General features: G+C 53.5%; 1 protein-coding gene across 1 annotated transcript in view; it reads right to left on the bottom strand.

Moving 5' to 3' along the window:
- Nucleotides 1-657: 657 nt before the first annotated feature.
- Nucleotides 658-17,231, bottom strand: part of CDC25A (cell division cycle 25A) — a 20,219-nt gene continuing 3,645 nt past the window's right edge. Inside the window, exons 2-15 of the mRNA XM_015568263.1 lie at nucleotides 16,732-16,829; nucleotides 15,911-15,953; nucleotides 14,733-14,769; nucleotides 14,182-14,283; nucleotides 12,301-12,411; nucleotides 9,225-9,359; nucleotides 8,789-8,863; nucleotides 7,045-7,218; nucleotides 5,376-5,474; nucleotides 5,017-5,079; nucleotides 4,826-4,924; nucleotides 4,147-4,277; nucleotides 2,529-2,640; nucleotides 658-2,298 (exon numbers count right to left, since the gene is read on the bottom strand). Coding sequence (XP_015423749.1) covers nucleotides 2,158-2,298; nucleotides 2,529-2,640; nucleotides 4,147-4,277; nucleotides 4,826-4,924; nucleotides 5,017-5,079; nucleotides 5,376-5,474; nucleotides 7,045-7,218; nucleotides 8,789-8,863; nucleotides 9,225-9,359; nucleotides 12,301-12,411; nucleotides 14,182-14,283; nucleotides 14,733-14,769; nucleotides 15,911-15,953; nucleotides 16,732-16,829 — 1,420 coding nt within the window. The 3' untranslated portion in view covers nucleotides 658-2,157. The remainder of the gene's footprint in view (nucleotides 2,299-2,528; nucleotides 2,641-4,146; nucleotides 4,278-4,825; nucleotides 4,925-5,016; nucleotides 5,080-5,375; nucleotides 5,475-7,044; nucleotides 7,219-8,788; nucleotides 8,864-9,224; nucleotides 9,360-12,300; nucleotides 12,412-14,181; nucleotides 14,284-14,732; nucleotides 14,770-15,910; nucleotides 15,954-16,731; nucleotides 16,830-17,231) is intronic.

Consider the following 17,231-nt stretch of genomic DNA (forward strand, 5'->3'; position numbering starts at 1 on the left):
AATGTGCATGAATCCGTGCACCAGACCACTAGTGTTATGTTTATGGCTGGAATAATGCTTCTATTATAGAGACAAATCAGAAGGGAGCAGTCTCAGTGAAGCCAGACTTGAGGTGGGCCCATGGGTGAAATACTTTAGATTTTAGCACTTGCCACATTTACATAAGATTTAAAAATAGTTCTTTTCTATCCCAGGCAGGCGTCACTATTTTGTAACTTTTGCTCCAGCGTTGATCCATCTTGGCAATCACCCCCAGCTCACATGGGGGCCCATGACTTACCATCTGTCCTGGTTCATTCTGTATATCCTCCCCGGTCCTTGCAGAAGTCAAAACTCCAGGGGGAAATGGGAGACCTGTAACACTATCAACAAGAAAAAGGTGAGACCTTTTCTTTGAGGCCCTCGTTGGCCTCCTGCTTCCTCCACATGAACCGTGTCGTAAGGGAGCGTCTGCGGCTCAGCTCCTGCTGTCCCTGTTTCGTCAGGCCATGCCATCTCAATGTTCCTTTTTGGACTCAGGGCATAACTGGAGGTCATTGTGGCCTCCTGATGAATGTGGCTGCCCAGCCACCGGTTATAGTCACAGGTAGTCCCAGAACCTTAAAGGGAAACAATTCCCTTTGAATCAATTAGGCAGAAAAAAACATGAAGCAGAGCATGGGTTCAAGATTGGTTTTATTCTCGAGCCTGTGCTGGCTGGTTAGCAGTGCTAGCCACACCTTACAACCTGGAGGCCACCCACCTCCTCCCAGGCCCTCAACCAACAGAATCCCCACGAACAAGATCAGAGACTACGTGGACGTCTCCCCTCCTGCTCCCCATACTTTTCTAACAAGATTGTTTTATAGTCAAATGCAACTCAAACCCATGAACACACCAGTCATCTCCAGCATCACTGGTTCCCTCCCCACCCCAATAGGCAGCGAGGCAAGGGGGGCCGACTCATGTAGAAACTTGGCTGCGCCCCGAGGGAGCAGAGGTGCTGAGGGGCTGGCGTCTGAGGGTGGGGCCAGCAGGAGCCAAACGGCCTGTCCAGAATCCGTCACGTCGGCCCAGCCCCGAGGACGGGCGAGCTGCTTGGAGGACCCTAGTCCTGGTGCTGCACGAGGAGACGGCTGGTGATGTGGCCCATCACTCCCTGCCCCTCAGTGAAAACATGATAAACTCAGAGGTTTTACCTTCCAACCCACCATGCTGCCTGAGAAACATTCCAGTCACCGCACCCAGCACCCACGCCCTTGTCACTGCCGGGGCTCCCAGCTGCCCCCTTCGGGTGGGCCAGCTAACACTGATTTGATTCTCCTTGACTCATAAAATGACTCTTTTAGAAAGTTCAAAGCTACCAGAGTGTCAGGAGGAGGACACTCAGTATACACTCCCCCACCCCTGCCCCCACTTTGGGATACTTTCGCTGCCATGCTCCACACGAGCCAGGGGTGCCCGCTGGAGGCTGCCTGAAGTGCTTTCCTGATCGACTCCCAGACCAGGCAACGCCACGAGAACTGGGGCCAGGGCAGGGCCACCCCCAAGCAGATCTGTGGCCTTCGAGGTAGGTCCGGCAGGTTAGCTTATGCCCTGTCGCCAAGGCTGAGTCCAGTGCCCGCTCCCACCGTAGCTCAGTCTTTGGCTTTAAATAGCAGCAGCCCAGGACCGCAGTGCCTCCTGGGTGACAGAGCTAGTTCTGTCCCGCACTCATGGCTGCCTCTTCTTCCTCCTTTTTTTCTTAATTAAAAGCAGAGGTAGTCTTGGGATGGTAAAATGGCAGTATTGTGACTTAAAGAAGCAGCTAAATAAGTCTCCAGGAGTTAAGAGTAATAATAAAGTGATTGATGAGGTTGAATAAATTAAGACATGGGTTACTTTACCCCTTCCCAGGCCGTCTTTGGAGTTTAGCCGGCAGCGCTTCCGTGGTCTTCTCTCCACTCGCCCTCCTCCCCTCCCGTCATGATGGGTCAAGAGCCCAGTCAGGCCCCAGTGGCTCCTCCAGCTGTGGGACCAAGAGGCAGAACTGGACTTGATGCGGTGCTCGGAACCGGCCCTGACAGCCTCGGGAGACGGTCCTGACGCAGGAGGGTGGTGGGAAGGTGCAGGGAGGAAGCCCAGGCCTCTCTCCAGACGGAGCCAAGAGGGCAGGGGCGGAGCAGGCCGGCTGCCGCCTCAGAGCTTCTTCAGGCGGCTGTACATCTCCCTCTTGCTCTTCTCCCCGGCCCAGGTCCGGCTTTTGGTGCGAAACTTCTTCAAGTCCTCCTTAAAGTCCTCGTGGTGCATGGGCCGGTAGCTGGGGGGCTCACAGTGCGACTAAGGGACAAGGCGGGTGAGGTCAGGGCACGTCTGTCTCTCTCCTAACCCTGCTTCCTCCCTCCCGGTGCTGGGAGACTGAGCAGCAGTGCAGACCTGGCCAGCGGGTTCTGAGGCCCCGCTTGCACGGGGCAAATTCCCAGACACCCGGCCCAACAGCCGTGACCACCAGGCAGACCCCACCGTCCTGCCTGGCAAAGGGCAGCCATGCTCCCCAGAGAGCCCCTCACCTGGCATTTCAGGAAGAACTCCTTGTACCCGCCCTTCAGGATGTACAGCTCAGGGTAGTGGAGTCTGGGGTACTCGTTGCTGAGCCGATCTCTCTCTCGCACGTAGCGGCACCTGCAAAGGAGAAGGCACAGGTCAGCGCTTCCAGCAGAGAATCAGGAGCCCACTGCCCAGCACAGCTGGCGGGGCTGCAGCACTCACAGTGCTGAGCGCGACCCTGGCCACCGTGTGGGAGCCGAGTGCACAGCCAGTGCCAGCTTCGCACTGGAAGGCAGACACGCCTTCCCAAACGTCCTTCTCTGAGTAAAACGGCCCTAGCACTCCCAGCCTCCGCCTCTGGCCCACCTCACCCCCCTTCCCCTCCCATCAGCCACTTCGGCCCCCTCACTGCTGTCCCAGAAGCACTTCCTAAGCGTGGCACATTCACACATTGGATGCTGACAGGCCCGACTATTCTGAAACGCGGGCTCCTTCAGGCAGGGCTGTCCTGTCCACTGCTGCCTCCCACCTGGACAGCACCTGGGAGAGGGCACAGCAGGACCTGCAGGGCAGTCGCACTTGGAGATGCGCCTGGCCAGGTCTGCTCAGACGCCACCTCTGTGGGTGACCCTAGTTGACCTCCTAGTTGGGCTGCGCTCCCCCTGCCACCTCTCCGACCACCTGTCAGTAATTGTCGTCTAATGTCTTCCTGCCGGGACCCCCTGCGGCAGGCCCCGTCACACCTGCTCACTGCCACCCCTCACTGCCCCGGTGCACTTGGCCCGTCCCAGTCCTCTGAAGGGACATGGACGATGGCTGGGCAGCCGTCTAGCCCCTCCCCCAGCTTTTCAATATCACCACCTCTGGCCATTTCCAGCACCAGCCCTGCTACGTTAGCGAGAGTGCGGAGGCTGCTGTTAGAGCATCGGAATGTTACTTCAAACCTTACGTGAATGTTGCTCTATTGTCATCTCACTTTCACCTATTTTGGCATAAAAGATGTTTTGGTAACAACAGGGCCTTAGATACCAAAGCCCCAACGGAAGTTTGTGCTAACGAGGGGGATGTTTGGGGCACTTCCCGCCCTGCCCGTCCACAATGTGCAATAACGTGAGAGCACACAATCCTCCTTTGCCTGCATGGACTGGACAAGGGTTTCAAGCTCCACATCAAGTCTCTAGTGAGGACGTCACACTTTCCTGGCCTTTGAACCAAGAGCCACCACAGCACACTTGAAGGATGTCACCTGGGGACAGTAGTCCCACAGGTAGAACCAAGGACAGCAGGGACACAGGAAGGCAGGAGCCAAACTCCACATGAGGAAGCTGAACAGTGAGCCACACCGGACAGTGGCAAGCACTCTCAGGAGTGGGCGCCGGCAGAGGTCAGGGCCCTGGGGGAAATGGCGGCAGAGGCAGCTGGACGGCAGAAGCCCGCCGGCCCCTGCGCCTGGACCCACCAGGCCAAGCCCACTCACTCCACGCGAGAAAGCCACTCATGTCAGCAAGTGGTTGCTAAGCAGAGAAGAATTTCAGAGAACACCACCACACGGGGAACCACAGTCCCACGCCAGGGTGCCGGCCAAGGACTGGGGTGACCGGGTGACACCGGGGCTGCGGGCGAGCACGTGCCACCACTCACATGCGTGGGCCCCGCTCGGAGGAGAACTCGCAGTGGAACACCACGATGACGCGCTTGCCGTCGGCCGGGCAGATGGGCTTCTTGAGCAGGAAGTCTTCCACCTCGTCCTCCATGTGCAGGTTCACCGCGCCCTGCAGGACACCAGACTCAGCACTGCGCCCCCCGGAGCCCCAGAGCCACACGCAGGCTCTTCCACGGCCCTCAGTACGCTGCGGCTGTGCGCCCTCTGAGTGCTGTTTGTGACCTGGGGACTTTCCAAAGCTACAGACAGTGACAAGTCTAACAGTGTCCCACACGTCAGCACTATTTGATTGGTTAAAAGACTGAAATGCACAAGCAGTTCCTTTCTTTCTGGGAAAGTGTGTCCCAACACCCCTTCCCACCAGGTGGCCTCACTGAGCCCTGTGCCAGGCCCGGCTCAGAGAGCAGTGGGCACCGTCCAGACATGCGGTGCGGGTGACGGGAGCATCTGCTGCACAAGGTGGCGAGCCGTGCAGACCAGGAACACCCTGTGGGCCCCCAGGAGGCAGGTGCCTTTCTGCAGCAGCCTCTCAATTCTAGCCAGCCTGTGAGCTCACAAGCAGCCAGGGGTCCCCACCCGCTTTCAAAGTCACAGATGCTGCCGAGGCCCCTTTATGCCTCCGACAGCAGGGCTCCCCCCAGCCTCGGGAACCCTTACCTTGATGTGGCCGCCCTCATATTCGTACGGGTACCGGCAGTCAATGATAACAAACTCTTTAATGAGGTTGGCAAACTTGCCATTCAAGACGGATGCCATCTGCAGAGAGAAAGGCCAGGAGGATCAGCGTTGCTGCTGGAAAGAACTAGGCTCACAGTGCACGTGAGGCAGGTTCCAAAAGCATGACTTACAATTTCTGGAGAGATGTACTTTAGGTCCTGGTGCTTCCCAGCGACTGTGTGGAAGAGATAACCCTTGAAGAGAAGAAATCTTTTGATACAGGTTTGTAGTGAGGCTATAGATTTCTGCTTTTCTATCTTTATAGTAAGAAACACAGTTCCCCGAGGGCCTGCCTTGGGGTTGGAGAATGGCTTCCTACTTCCACTCTGTGATCAGCACCCTTGAGGTCTACAGTCCCACAGAGACCTTTAAAAATTTCAAACTGTGTCCCCTTGAGGACACCCCAGGAGCCACCTCAGAGGGGAGGAAGGCAGGGTGTGCGTGTGTGTAACCCATCCACCTGCATCACGTAGCCAGAGGGCGCCCTCACCTTGGAGAAGTCCCCTATGAGGTCTCTGGGGTCGTTATCCAGAATATTCTCGATGGTCCCCTTTGGGGGAGATACCAAGGCTGGAGACAGACACAGAATCTGTAACAACCAGAGGTGGGAAGTGAGGCCGGTGTTTAAACAGGACTTCTGAGAGCACTCACCTGGAACACGTCACAGGGAGACTAAAATGTTAATGTTTATACTTAGCAAATGAAGATTTTTCATATTTGATTGAATCTTGAGTGAAAAGAAGGCCCACTAACTAGGTCTATTTTTTTCAGCGTCTAACTGAATTTCTCTGAAACCGGTTTCCTTGCCCCTCCCCCCAAGCAGGAATAAAAGTAAGGCTGGGTCTAAAAAAGAGGCCTCTCAACCAAATGCAATGTGCAGACCTTCTTTAGACCCAGATTTGAAAAAACAAAGGCAATTTGTTGACATGTTTTCGACACAAAGTTTCACAAACCTTCTTGCCCTTTAACCTAGAATTCCGCTTTTAAGTAGAAAAAACAGTTTCATAAAGTATTAGGCACCTAGAGTAGATTATAAAGTACAAGGCATCAGGCCTAGATGTTTCCATGGCTGCGATCTAGCTAACCTTTTAAAATGACGGATATTTATTCAAACCTTTCATGCTACAGAAAATATGGACACTTTTCCAGTTTATTTTCTAATGCTTAATACCAAAATGTGATATAAGGACAGTGCAATGCAGGGAAAATGTATAAACAGAGCAATTGGAAGTAAGCTAAACATGACATTTCAGGAAGAAAAATAGCTTTTAACCAGGAAATCTATGAAACCAACATATATAAACAAGCTGATAAAGACGGAGTGCTCCCAGCTGGCTACAACCACGTTCCCAAGGCATTAGCTCATGGAGGAAACGGAGGCCTCAGTGCCCAGAGAGCCATGACTCTCTCAATCAGGTCACTCGTCCAAAGATACGACAGGTGGTCAAAAGAAAGGATGAGCCCGGGGCAGTCTGACTCAGGGGATAGAATGTCAGCCCGCAGACTGAAGGGTCCTGGGTTTGATTCCGGTCAAGGGCACATACCTCAGTGGCAGGCTCGATCCCTAGCCCCGGTCAGGGCGCCTGCGGGAGGCAACCAATCGATGTGTCTCTCTCACATTGGTATTTCTCACTCTGTCTCTCCTCTCCCTTCCAATCTCTTTAAAAATCAGTGGGAAAATATGCTCGGGTGAGGATGACCAGCTTGGAGCTGTGCCTTCGCCTAGCTGTAACGAAGTGGCCCAATCTCCACTCCACTGGGATGGTGTCAGTGGAGGCCAGAGGGAGCCTAAGTCCCACTCCTCCCAGCAAAATGAGGCTTCCTCCACCCCACATACCAGGCCCAGAGGCCGCGTTGGGGAACCTGAAATCCAATCCCCACCCCACCTTCCCCGCACTGTAAGAGGAGACCTGCTAAAACCCAAAATATACAGATGCAACTGAAAAACCACTTGTCAGACCAAGAACCAGAAAAATCAACAGAAGCCAACACCATGACAGATGCTGGGATCGCCTGAGAAAGACTCGAAAGCCGCCACCATCCAACCGCCAAGAGGCGATTCCAGACACACTTCAGCGAACGAGAAGCAGAGGCGAGCTCAGCAAGAGCCCGTGGAGATGTGAGAACCGAGAACAGCGCCGCTCGCCCTGCACACTCACCTCCCGGGGCTCCTTGGGACTGGCTGCCGCCCCGGCGCTGGCCCTGAACGCGCTCTTCCTCCGCTTGGCGTTGCCAGGGGGGGACAGCTCTCGGGATCGGTCAGGTCTCTTCAGCACTGAGCGCAGGGCGGGGCTGCCCGTGGGAGTGGAGTCAAAAAGCTGGCATCGGTTACCCTTTGGGAAAACATATAAAACCCCATTATCCACAGGCCATGCTCTCAGCACCCTCACCTCCACAGCTGTCCTAACTCACCTCCAGGTGGGGAACACAGAAGTCAAACAGACTTTGAGCACAAAGCAGATACGCTGTGTCCCAGGTGTTTGGCAGATCTTTTTGTGCAAATGTTGAAAAACCTGGACACATAGTCCAGGAGCCCTGGCTGGCCACTCAGTGGTTAGAGCACTGGCCCACACACCAGGGGTCTCAGGTACGATGCCTGCCCCTGGTTGGGACGTGTGGGAGGCAACCAATCGATGTGTCTCTCCCATCAATGTCTCTCTTTCTCCCTCTCCTCCCTCCTTCCCACTCTCTAAATCAATGGAAACCTATCTTCCCTCCTTGGATGAGGATTAAAACAAACAAAAAGAAGGTCCAAGAGACCCCGGGACAGAGACAGCAACGACCCTGAGAGCCCAGAGTGCCCGTGGGGTGTGCGCCTCAGTGCTCCTGGGGGAAAGCTGCCTTTGAGGTTAACCATGGCCACTGCCCGTGACCGCCACTCCTCACTCCCACCCGCACCCACAGCCTCGTGCTCAGGGACATCGATCACTGTTGCTGGGAGGAAGCTCAGCTGCTACCTGGTCCCCCCCTACAGCACTCCTTCCTGGATGACCACCAGCCTCCCTCCCCACACGCGAGGCACCCTCTGGCCTTCATGCCTTAGAGCCCATCTTCCTGCTCAAAACAAACTGCCCTGCCAGCTCCTAACTCTAAGGCTTGTGGTCCAGCACCAGCTGCTCCTGTTCTGCAGTAAGAACAAGGCTCATCCCTCTCCCAGTGAAGCCCTCTGTCCCAACTCTTCACCAGTCAGCCCACCACATCTCTCATGGCTCTGAGTCTCCTCCTTCTCCTGGCTGTTCTCCGCATGCGCTCTCGTCTCTACACATTCTGTGAAAGTGAAGCATGTGGCAGTCCAGCACGTGCGCTCTACCCAAATCAAACAGGGCGGCCGTGTTCTCTGCGCTGGCCCAGGGCACTCCGGGGAGGAGCTGTGGCTGCGGCTCACGGCTGGGAGGGGGGGAATGGGTGGAGCCTGTGCTGGAGTCTTTCTATTCTTGCTGCCGACAAGTTACTCACTCAGAAAGCTTTCACTTAAATCTAAGCCAATACCGTCTTACGCCATTTAAGAACTATTTCTTAAATCCAATTGAGCAGGTATTTCCCAGATATCACCCAGTGATCTTAAACCGGAGTCCACAGGTCAGAGTTGTACGGAAAGGGTATTAGCTGACCAAGAATGGCTGGGATGAACTAGAAATTACAAAAACAAGAACTGCAAGCATATACATTACTGAGACGTCCTCACACATTAACGAGGACAAAAACCTTGAAGGGAAATAAAAGGCTGTGCCGTTAACACGAGAAATACTAGTGACAGTCAAGGTCCAGGGCCCCAGAACAGAATCTCAAACGGAGCCGAGTTTGGTCCCTGTGGTGACACGAGCGAAGGGCTCACTTCCTGTTCACTCTGGTCCAGTCAGAGGCCCAGAGGCTCGGGACCCGCAGACCCACAGGGCCACTCACCACGTGTGCAGCTCTTCTCATGACCAGGGGGGCCGTCCAGAGGCTGGCCATGCAGGACGAGGTCTCGTCATCATTCTGGAGAGAACGTGCGACAAGGTCCGCAGAGATGAGCATGGGTTTCAGTGCTGGTATGACTTTGCCCAAATACCAGAGAGGCCTGGGTGGGCATCACCTAATGTTCCTTCCCCCACCCCGACATTTTACAGCGAGAAGAGGATCACATTTTAGAGTTCGGTCATCTGCACACAGCACCCCTATCCATACAGGAGGAGGTACGGAATTTCATCTAGCAGGACAGTTCAAATTCTCACCAAATAAACCAAAACACCAGCTCATTCAAGCCCCGGGATCCGCTATGCCTTTCCCCCCGGTACTTATTCACAAGTTCTCCCGGGGTCGTTAATGGACCGGACAGGGAAACACACACACACAGCACCTTCAGATTCTCTCCATCAAGAAGGTCCATGAAGCCATCATCTTCATCAGACAGAGTGGCAGCCACGGGTGACTGGGGCATGAAGAGTGGAATGAGGTTCCCTGGCTCGCTGTTCTCTCTTTCGTTGGAGGAAAGCTACGAGACAGAATTCATGCCTGTTAATAAGCGACCAGCTCTGATCTCCTCAGATGGGTCATTAGTTCTTATGAGGAAAACACAGTTTATTTGTTTTAAGTAAAATTTTAGCCCTACTAATCAAAGGAATATGAACCCCAGGTTATAAATTTGATGTCGCCTAGCTGGTGTGGTTCAGTGGATAGAGCATCAGCCTGTGGAGTGAAGAGTCACGGGTTCAATTCCTGTCAAGGCACATGCCTGGGTGGTGGGTTCGATCCCTAGTAGGGGGTGTGCAGGAGACAGCCGACCAATGACTCTCTCTCATCACTGATGTTTCTGTCTCTCTCTCTTCTTCTCTGAAACCAATAAAATATATTTAAAAATAAAAATAATGATTCGATGTCCACATACAGTGCCAATAGAGTGAGGCCAAGTAGCCTTCCCTAGAGCCCTTCCCAGAACAACCCCCGGCAGCAGCGCCCGGGGTTAGTCTTTTGGGAAAGACAAGGCTGATCACCGTGAGGGCTGAGACAATGTGACCATCTGCCAAGAGGAAGGGCGAGAAGGAGCAAGTCTCACGAAGACCACAAAACGGCCCAGAGAACGCTTAAGTGAGTAACTCCAGGTATGACAGAGGAAAGCAGTACAATCTCTACATGCATGTTCCCATTTCAGTCTCCCGACACACGACGGGAACCCTTTCCTTTCAACAAAGCCGAAGAGCAATGCTTATGCAGGTTAAGGATCACAGAGCTCACTCGTTTCGACTCCAAAGCCCAAGCTTTCTCCCCACCACACCCTCCCTAGGAAAGAGATCACTCTTGGAGTGAAAATGGGGCCTCATCAGGAACCCTATGTATTTGCTACAGGAAATCTAAACCGCTCATGACCCACCGACGCGGATACAAGCATTGCGGACCCTTTATTACTTCTTTTCTACGTGCTTTCCAAAGCCAGGGGAAAAGTTCAGACACATTTTTCCTCCGCAGGAACAAGGTGGTCCCACATCAGCCCCACGAGTATCTTTAACCCCTTGAGTGCTGGGGAGCGCAATCGCACTCCTCCTGTCTCTCGCCAAAAGTGCTGGGAGCGCTATCAAAGCTTCGAAATGGCGGCCAGTTGTAAGTCTGCTTTTATTAGTGATGATGATATTGCTAAATATGTCAATGTAGTAAAGATTTCCTTAAGCTTTTGAATATGTAACTTCATTTACTTGTGACTCATATTTTTTTCCTAAATGCTGTAAAATCAGCAAAAATGCCTTGGCAATTTTAGCATAGTTCCTAGGATATTGGTTGGCGCTCAAAGGGTTAATATCCACATCCCTCGGGGGCATGAGTCCAGGATGCTCAGTGGCCCTGGGCAGATCACTCCCAGCATCCTCTGCAGCAGCCTGCTGTTCTGGGAGCTCTGGTCCTCCCCGGTGCACCTGAGCACCCTGGGCACACGGCAGTGCCTCACCCAGCAGGACCACACACCCTGTGATGCTCACACTGGGGCATGGCACCCGTTTCTGCGACCGAGTTCTTGACTCCCCAGGTGCAGATATGCCACAGAAAATGACACACAAGTCTCCGGACCGAGCACGCTTCCTCCATGGCTCCCACACCACCGAGGGAAGAGGTGCTGCAGACCAAAAGGACACAATGGAAACACCTCTGACACGAGCAAATCCCCCCGAGATTGGCGCTGCCTTTCCTTCTGCTGACCCCGCAGCGGCTGCAGTGAGGGGCAGCCAGGGGATCACGGGAATGCTGGCTTCAAGCGCGCACACGAGGCTGTTCAGTTTGGATGCCCAGCTCTCAGAGGGTTACCGTGTCCCTTGGCAATCACCTAAGCGCCCTGACCACACTCCCCCAGTGTGTGACATGGCAGGTGCAGCTACTTCGCATTCGCAGACTTGAGAAGAAAGAAAACAGCCCCTTCTCCCCTGGCAGGTCCCTGCCGGTCCCTCCCCTCAGCCCCCCGGCACTTTCCCTTTCTCTCACCTAAGCTCCAGGGGCCCTTCGATTCTGTAACTTGTTTCCTGAGCCTCCACAGCCCAACTGGCTCACTTCTACCACCTCTGTAACTTTCAAAGAAACTTCCTCTTATAATGTGAAAAAACAAACAAAACATAAAAGTGCTCTGTGCTGTCCTGGCCTGTGCTGTCCTGTGTGGCACAGTTGAGAGATCACCAGTTCGATTCCTGGTCGGGGCACATGTCCGGTTGTGGGCTCGATCCCCAGTAAGGGGTGTGAAGGAGGCAGCCGATCAATGTTCCTTTCTCAAATCAATAAAAACATTTTTAAAAAGTGCTTTGTGCTAATGCTAGACATAGCAATACTGGCTGAACACATTCCCTAGACCCCAAGCCAGTCTGGAGAGTTGTATTTTCAGATGCATGTTCCCAGCAAAACCTGGAAACCAAAGGTGATCATTTTGTCCAAGTTGGGCCTCTCTCGCCCACAGCGGTCAGACCACCAGGAGAAAACTCCGAAGCGATGACAGTCTCTGCCTGGCAAATGAGTGCCCCACTTACTGCCAGCAGCCCAGAGGCAGTGGTTCCCTGAAATCCACACTTCTTACTAAGCCGCCTTTGCAGGAGGCTAAGGTCTTCCCTCCAAACAGCAGCCAGTACCTCTTAGCTCCCAGGACGCACTAGGAAAGAGCAAGTTTTACGTGAGACACGTAACCCCACCACAGAGAACAACCAGGAAGCCTGCAGATTGTCTTCCCAGAACGAACCAGGTCAAATATTCTTTGCTCGAGTCCAATATTTCAAACAGACCATCTCTCACTCTGCTTCTGCCTGTCTCCTCTCCAGACACAGCAAAAACACCAAAAAATGTGACCAACTAGTTTCAAAAGACAGGGTCAAAGTAAAGACATCAAGAGCTACTGGGTGTCTTCCATTCCAGGTTCAAGGAGCGTGAATTCTCTTCCCGCCAGAAACTCCCCTACGAGCCAGAGCACGTACCATCCGGGCTGGGGCAGAGCTCTGCCTCTGGGTGAAGAGATCTCTACCCTCCTCACGTCGCAGGCAGCCACGAGACGCAGGTCTTACTGGCTTCTTAAACTCAAAGGCCTCCTGCAAGACAGTACAGTCGAGACATCTGCCACGGTAGATGGCACCAGCTCTAGGGCCTCCGCTGTAACTCAGGTGAGACGGACAAGGGCGTGGGCACTGGTCACTTTTGTAAATGCCTCCAAACTAAGGATGTGTACATTTCTGATCTAACACCAACCTGGGTCTGTGTAACTACGAATTTCGAAGGCTGTCAACAGCTGACTTCTAATACAGCATGGTTTTCTCACCTGGCTGAACTTCCTAGCAAGCACTTCACTGCCAAGTACACAAAACACTGAGTTATAAGCTAAGCCAACAATTTTAAAATCTAAAGCCAAGTCAACATGCCTGCAGATGGGAGCAACGCTTCTCCCGGTGCATTTGTTGGAGCTTTGTATTCCCCACCGTCTTCCTCCCACGGTCATTTCTTCCCTGCGTAAGATGACTGTACCCCAGCCCTGGACAGAGTGGCTCAGTTGGTTGAGCATCAATTCCCGGTTGGGGCACATGCCCAGGTGGGGGCCTGATCCCCAGGAGGGGGCACGCAGAGGACAGCTGACCCATATTTCTCTCCCTCTCTAAAATCAGTAAGAACATATTTAAAAATAAGATCATTGCATTCCACACTAAAAGCACTGGGGGAAACCAAAGGGGACAAATCTCACGAAAGGCTGAGCGACAGAGTGAGCAGTGGTAGGACACACACTGCACGGCTCCTTTCCCTCCACGTCTAAAGCACTCACACCCCTTCTACACACCCACCTGAGCCTGCTCCTGTGCTCAGAACAGCGACGGCTCAGACCCGAGGCCTCCTGTGCCAGCACGGGACCACGTGCTGTGAGTGCATCAGCTCATTAACCATCAACCACAACCCACTCGTCCCATGCAATTGGACGAAACCTTACAGGCTATGATTGCCTGAAATCTGGCTTCACAGCCAGTCAGGACGACTTTAACCTACGCTGCTTCCCTTCTAGAACAAAGCCCCAAGCAGGCCACCCTGGGAGAAGCCAAGGCTGGGAGGGAGAGGGGACCCGGACACCAGGCCTGGTCCAGGGCTGCACCTGTACAGGTGGAAAGCCACTCCCCAGAGGCTGCAGCCTGGCAGGCACTGGAGGCAGGCACGCCTTCTCTTCCCGGCTCTCCCCACCTCTCTCATGGGACAGCTCACGGAAGCAGCAGGTTTCATGCTAAGCCTGTGCGGCTCTAAGGGTGAGGAACGGGCACCCTAGCGGGGAATGGAGAGGGGAGAAGAGCTGTGGAAATGCAGCGAGAGGACTGGCTTCTGCATGGCAACCACAGCTCAGCCTCTCAGCTGCCGGTCCAGTGACTGAAACTCCCTGGGACCGGCCGCCATTCTTCCACATGCGGTCAAGCACGTGTCCTAAGGCTAAGCTGCCTACAGCCATGCCAGGGCCAGCACACACTGAGGAAGGGGAGTCCGGGGCCGGCCCTCCCGGACAAGCTCTTTGCGGGTATAGCGACTCCTCTAGGAGCTCCCGGCAGGCATGCCTGCGCTCCTGAACCACTGAAACGCCTTCTGTGTCATCTCACTGAACGCCCACATCCCCTACAGGACACTGCATTTCCTGCTCACAAAGAAAGCCTCAAGAAGAAACCCGCCAAGGGCATGGAGCTCAGCAGCAGCAGGATTCAAACCCACGTGCCTGCCTCCCGAGCCCACCGTGACTTTGGTCAAGTGTCTTCTCCCCGAAAGCAGCCCAGCCACGTCCCTAAGCCACTGGCCTGGGGGCTCTCCTGCTCTAGGGTGGTACAGGGAGCAACACTCACGTTTTCCTTATTCTCCTCCTGGTCCATCAGCTGAAAGACATCCCGGTCCATGGAATCGGAGTGGCTCCTCTTCAGAGCAGGACTACATCCCAGAAGCTTCAGCTGCCAAAGTGAGAAAGGAGGGAAGGTGCACGAGTGAAAATGCAGCGGCAACTCAGTTCTCACAAGAAAAAGAGACGCATGGGCACCCGCCCTCTCACTGCAGCCATTGGGCCGGGCCCCACCAGGCCAGAACCCGAGTTCCTGCTACCTGGCTTTCATTTACTCCCTACAGGCCTACAGCCCTCTCAGCAGGGATTTAGGATTGACAAGTCACCCCTTCCCAACATCATTCACACAAAAGGAGCCCCTCCCTGTGGATAACGCTCTGGTAATTAGAGGAGGTGGGGAAAAGGCAGATTTGAAGTTGCTTTCAGGAATGTTTGAATGCTTCTGAAACTAGGGAAAAGCAGCCTTCACTGTCTAAATTCATGTCTGCTATGACGATCACACAGGCAGCTCAGGGGGAGAAAACAGGTATTAGTTCGAAATATACTGGAGAAATGACTTACGGGCAGGGAATTTATTCTTCTCATGGGATTTTCACGGCTGCAATGAAACCGGGAGGTAATCATGAGAGGCAGGCATATCAGTAGACAACAGTGTCCTAACTAGCTCGAGGGGTAGTCCCACATTCCCCCTTTAGGCAGGTTGGAAGAAAAGATTTCTGAAGCTGTCCTGTTTTCACAAACACCCAACACTGGGCTTCAAGGTTAAAAAAGCAGGCCCAAGGTCACTTAACATACACACATGCTCTTAAGGCTATGATGCCAGCGGACAGGGCAAGGCCTGGACGGGACTCAAATAAAATACCAAATTACAGCTAAAATAAAGCAAGTTCTGAAAACTGCTGACACAAACAACTCACTCTCTCTAAGATATCAGACTGTTGCCCTAGCTGGTTTGGCTCAGTAGATAGAGCTTCGGACTGTGGACTGAAGGGTCCTGGGTTCGATTCTGATCAAAGGCACATGCCCAGGTTTCGGGCTCGATCCCCAGTGCGGGGCGTGCAGGAGGCAGTCGGTCAATGGTTCTCTCTCAACATTGATGTTTCTATCTCTCTCTCTTCCTTCCTCTCTTAAATCGATAAAAATATTTTTTTTTAAAAAAGAAAAACTATACTTCTTATCTTTGCCCGCCCTCTCCCCCCAAAAAACCCTCCCTTTTCCTCCCAGTGAAAAGAAATGCCATCCCAGTGTAATGCAGTGCCATCCACCAGTCATCATCTTCGATTCCTCCTCCCTCACAACCTGTGGGCTGGATTGGGGCACATACAGGAAGCAACCGACAGATGTTCCTCTTTCACATCCATGTTTCTTTCTCTCTCTTCCCCTCCTTCCCGCTTTATGGACATATCCTTGGGTGACGGTTTATTGACTATTAATTTACTTATTTTAGAGAGAGATCGACTTGTTGTTCCACTTATTTATGCATTCACTGGTTGCTTCACCATGACCCGGGATTGAACCCAGCAACCTTGGTGTGTCGGGAAAATGCTCTAACCAACTGAGCTACCCTGCCAGGCACTGGGTGAGGATTTAAAAGATAAGAGTAATAATAATAATGGTAAGATACCGGACTGTCTATAGGATCCAGGAGTCTTACTAGGGACAGCTAAATCCAGAGCATGACCAATTTCATCAGAAACTTCAGAGAAGTTTTTTCTAAGCACAAACATGTGAATACATACTTTTCTTTACTGTCCAAGGGCCCAGGAGAATCCAGACAGAGACCTGTGGGAAATAAAAAAATGTATCTTTTAGGAACGAGCACACGAAACACCATTCTGTCATTGAAATAAGTACGACTCCCTAGTACGTTCTGTAGGCCAGTCCACAAAGCTGGCCTGGACTTTATGCCAAAAATAGTCGAGTCTTTATGATTGTCAGAAACTTCCTATTTTCATGGTGTATCTACTAATCCCCCTGGCCTATCTGCAAATACCATCAAGGAAGATGGGATGTGGGGAGGGAGTGCATTAACCCAAACCTTCTCATCACTTCGTGGCTACTGAGTTCCAACCCCTGGAGAGGACGGTCCGGCACCAGTGGTCTAGCATGGTTTTGATTTCAAATATCTTATCTTTGCCAGATCGTTATGCGTAACTCGGGGGTTTGGGAAATACACGATGTCATATGACAAAGTCAGGCATTACTGCCTTCGACAAATTAACACCAAGGGAGATGCCCATCTCCCCAAAGGCGGCAGCTGGAACCCCGGCCCCGCTCGGCCCCGCTCGGCCCCATCAGCAGCCAAACGTGCACACCTTCCCTCTCTCTCCGTGTATCCTTGGGTGCGGATTTATTGATTAGGTATTGACTTTAGAGAGCGGGAGAACAGTTTGTTGTCCCACTTCTCTATGCACCCGTTGGGTGCTGGGTCGGATCCCGGCCAGGGGGAAGCAAGCACTGAGGGCACGGACAGGGGGTGGCACCCAGGTGACCCGCCAGGCAGCTGCCTGCTCCCCATAAACGGAGGGCACAGGAAGAACGAATGGCGAGGACCGAGTACCTGAATCTGTTGACTCGGAGGAGCCCATTCTCTGAAGACTGTTCTTCGCCTCGGGCGGCTGCTCGCCCACACTGAAACCGAGAGAGAACCGAGTGTTTCTGGGCCACGGCTACAGGCTCCCTTCCAGGGGCAGCGTGGGCGATGGGCAGCCTCACACCCCAGCCCGCGCATGGGGCAGAGGGGAGGCGGGGTGGGTGCAGGCAGGACCAGGATGGAGGCCGGCGTGTTTCCGGAAGTGGGAGCTAGGAGCAGCCAGGAAACACCAACAGGAAATGCACGGCTTTTTAAAATGTTCTTTTTTGCTCCGAGAAGCCCAGGGAACTCTGCGGCCGGTAAGCCGAGTGAAAGGCCCGGCTCTGGGCTCTGGGCACCACGCGGGGGGGACATCGGGAACGTGCGGGGAGCAGGCCCAGGTGTCGCACAAAAACCCCGAGGAAACGCCGCGCTCCTTTGTGGAGAGGAACGAAGATGCTGCAAGACGGTGCGGCCCCGGTGCAAGC

Source organism: Myotis davidii, unplaced genomic scaffold (genome assembly GCF_000327345.1).
Source record: "Myotis davidii unplaced genomic scaffold, ASM32734v1 scaffold663, whole genome shotgun sequence".
Taxonomy (NCBI): domain Eukaryota; kingdom Metazoa; phylum Chordata; class Mammalia; order Chiroptera; family Vespertilionidae; genus Myotis; species Myotis davidii.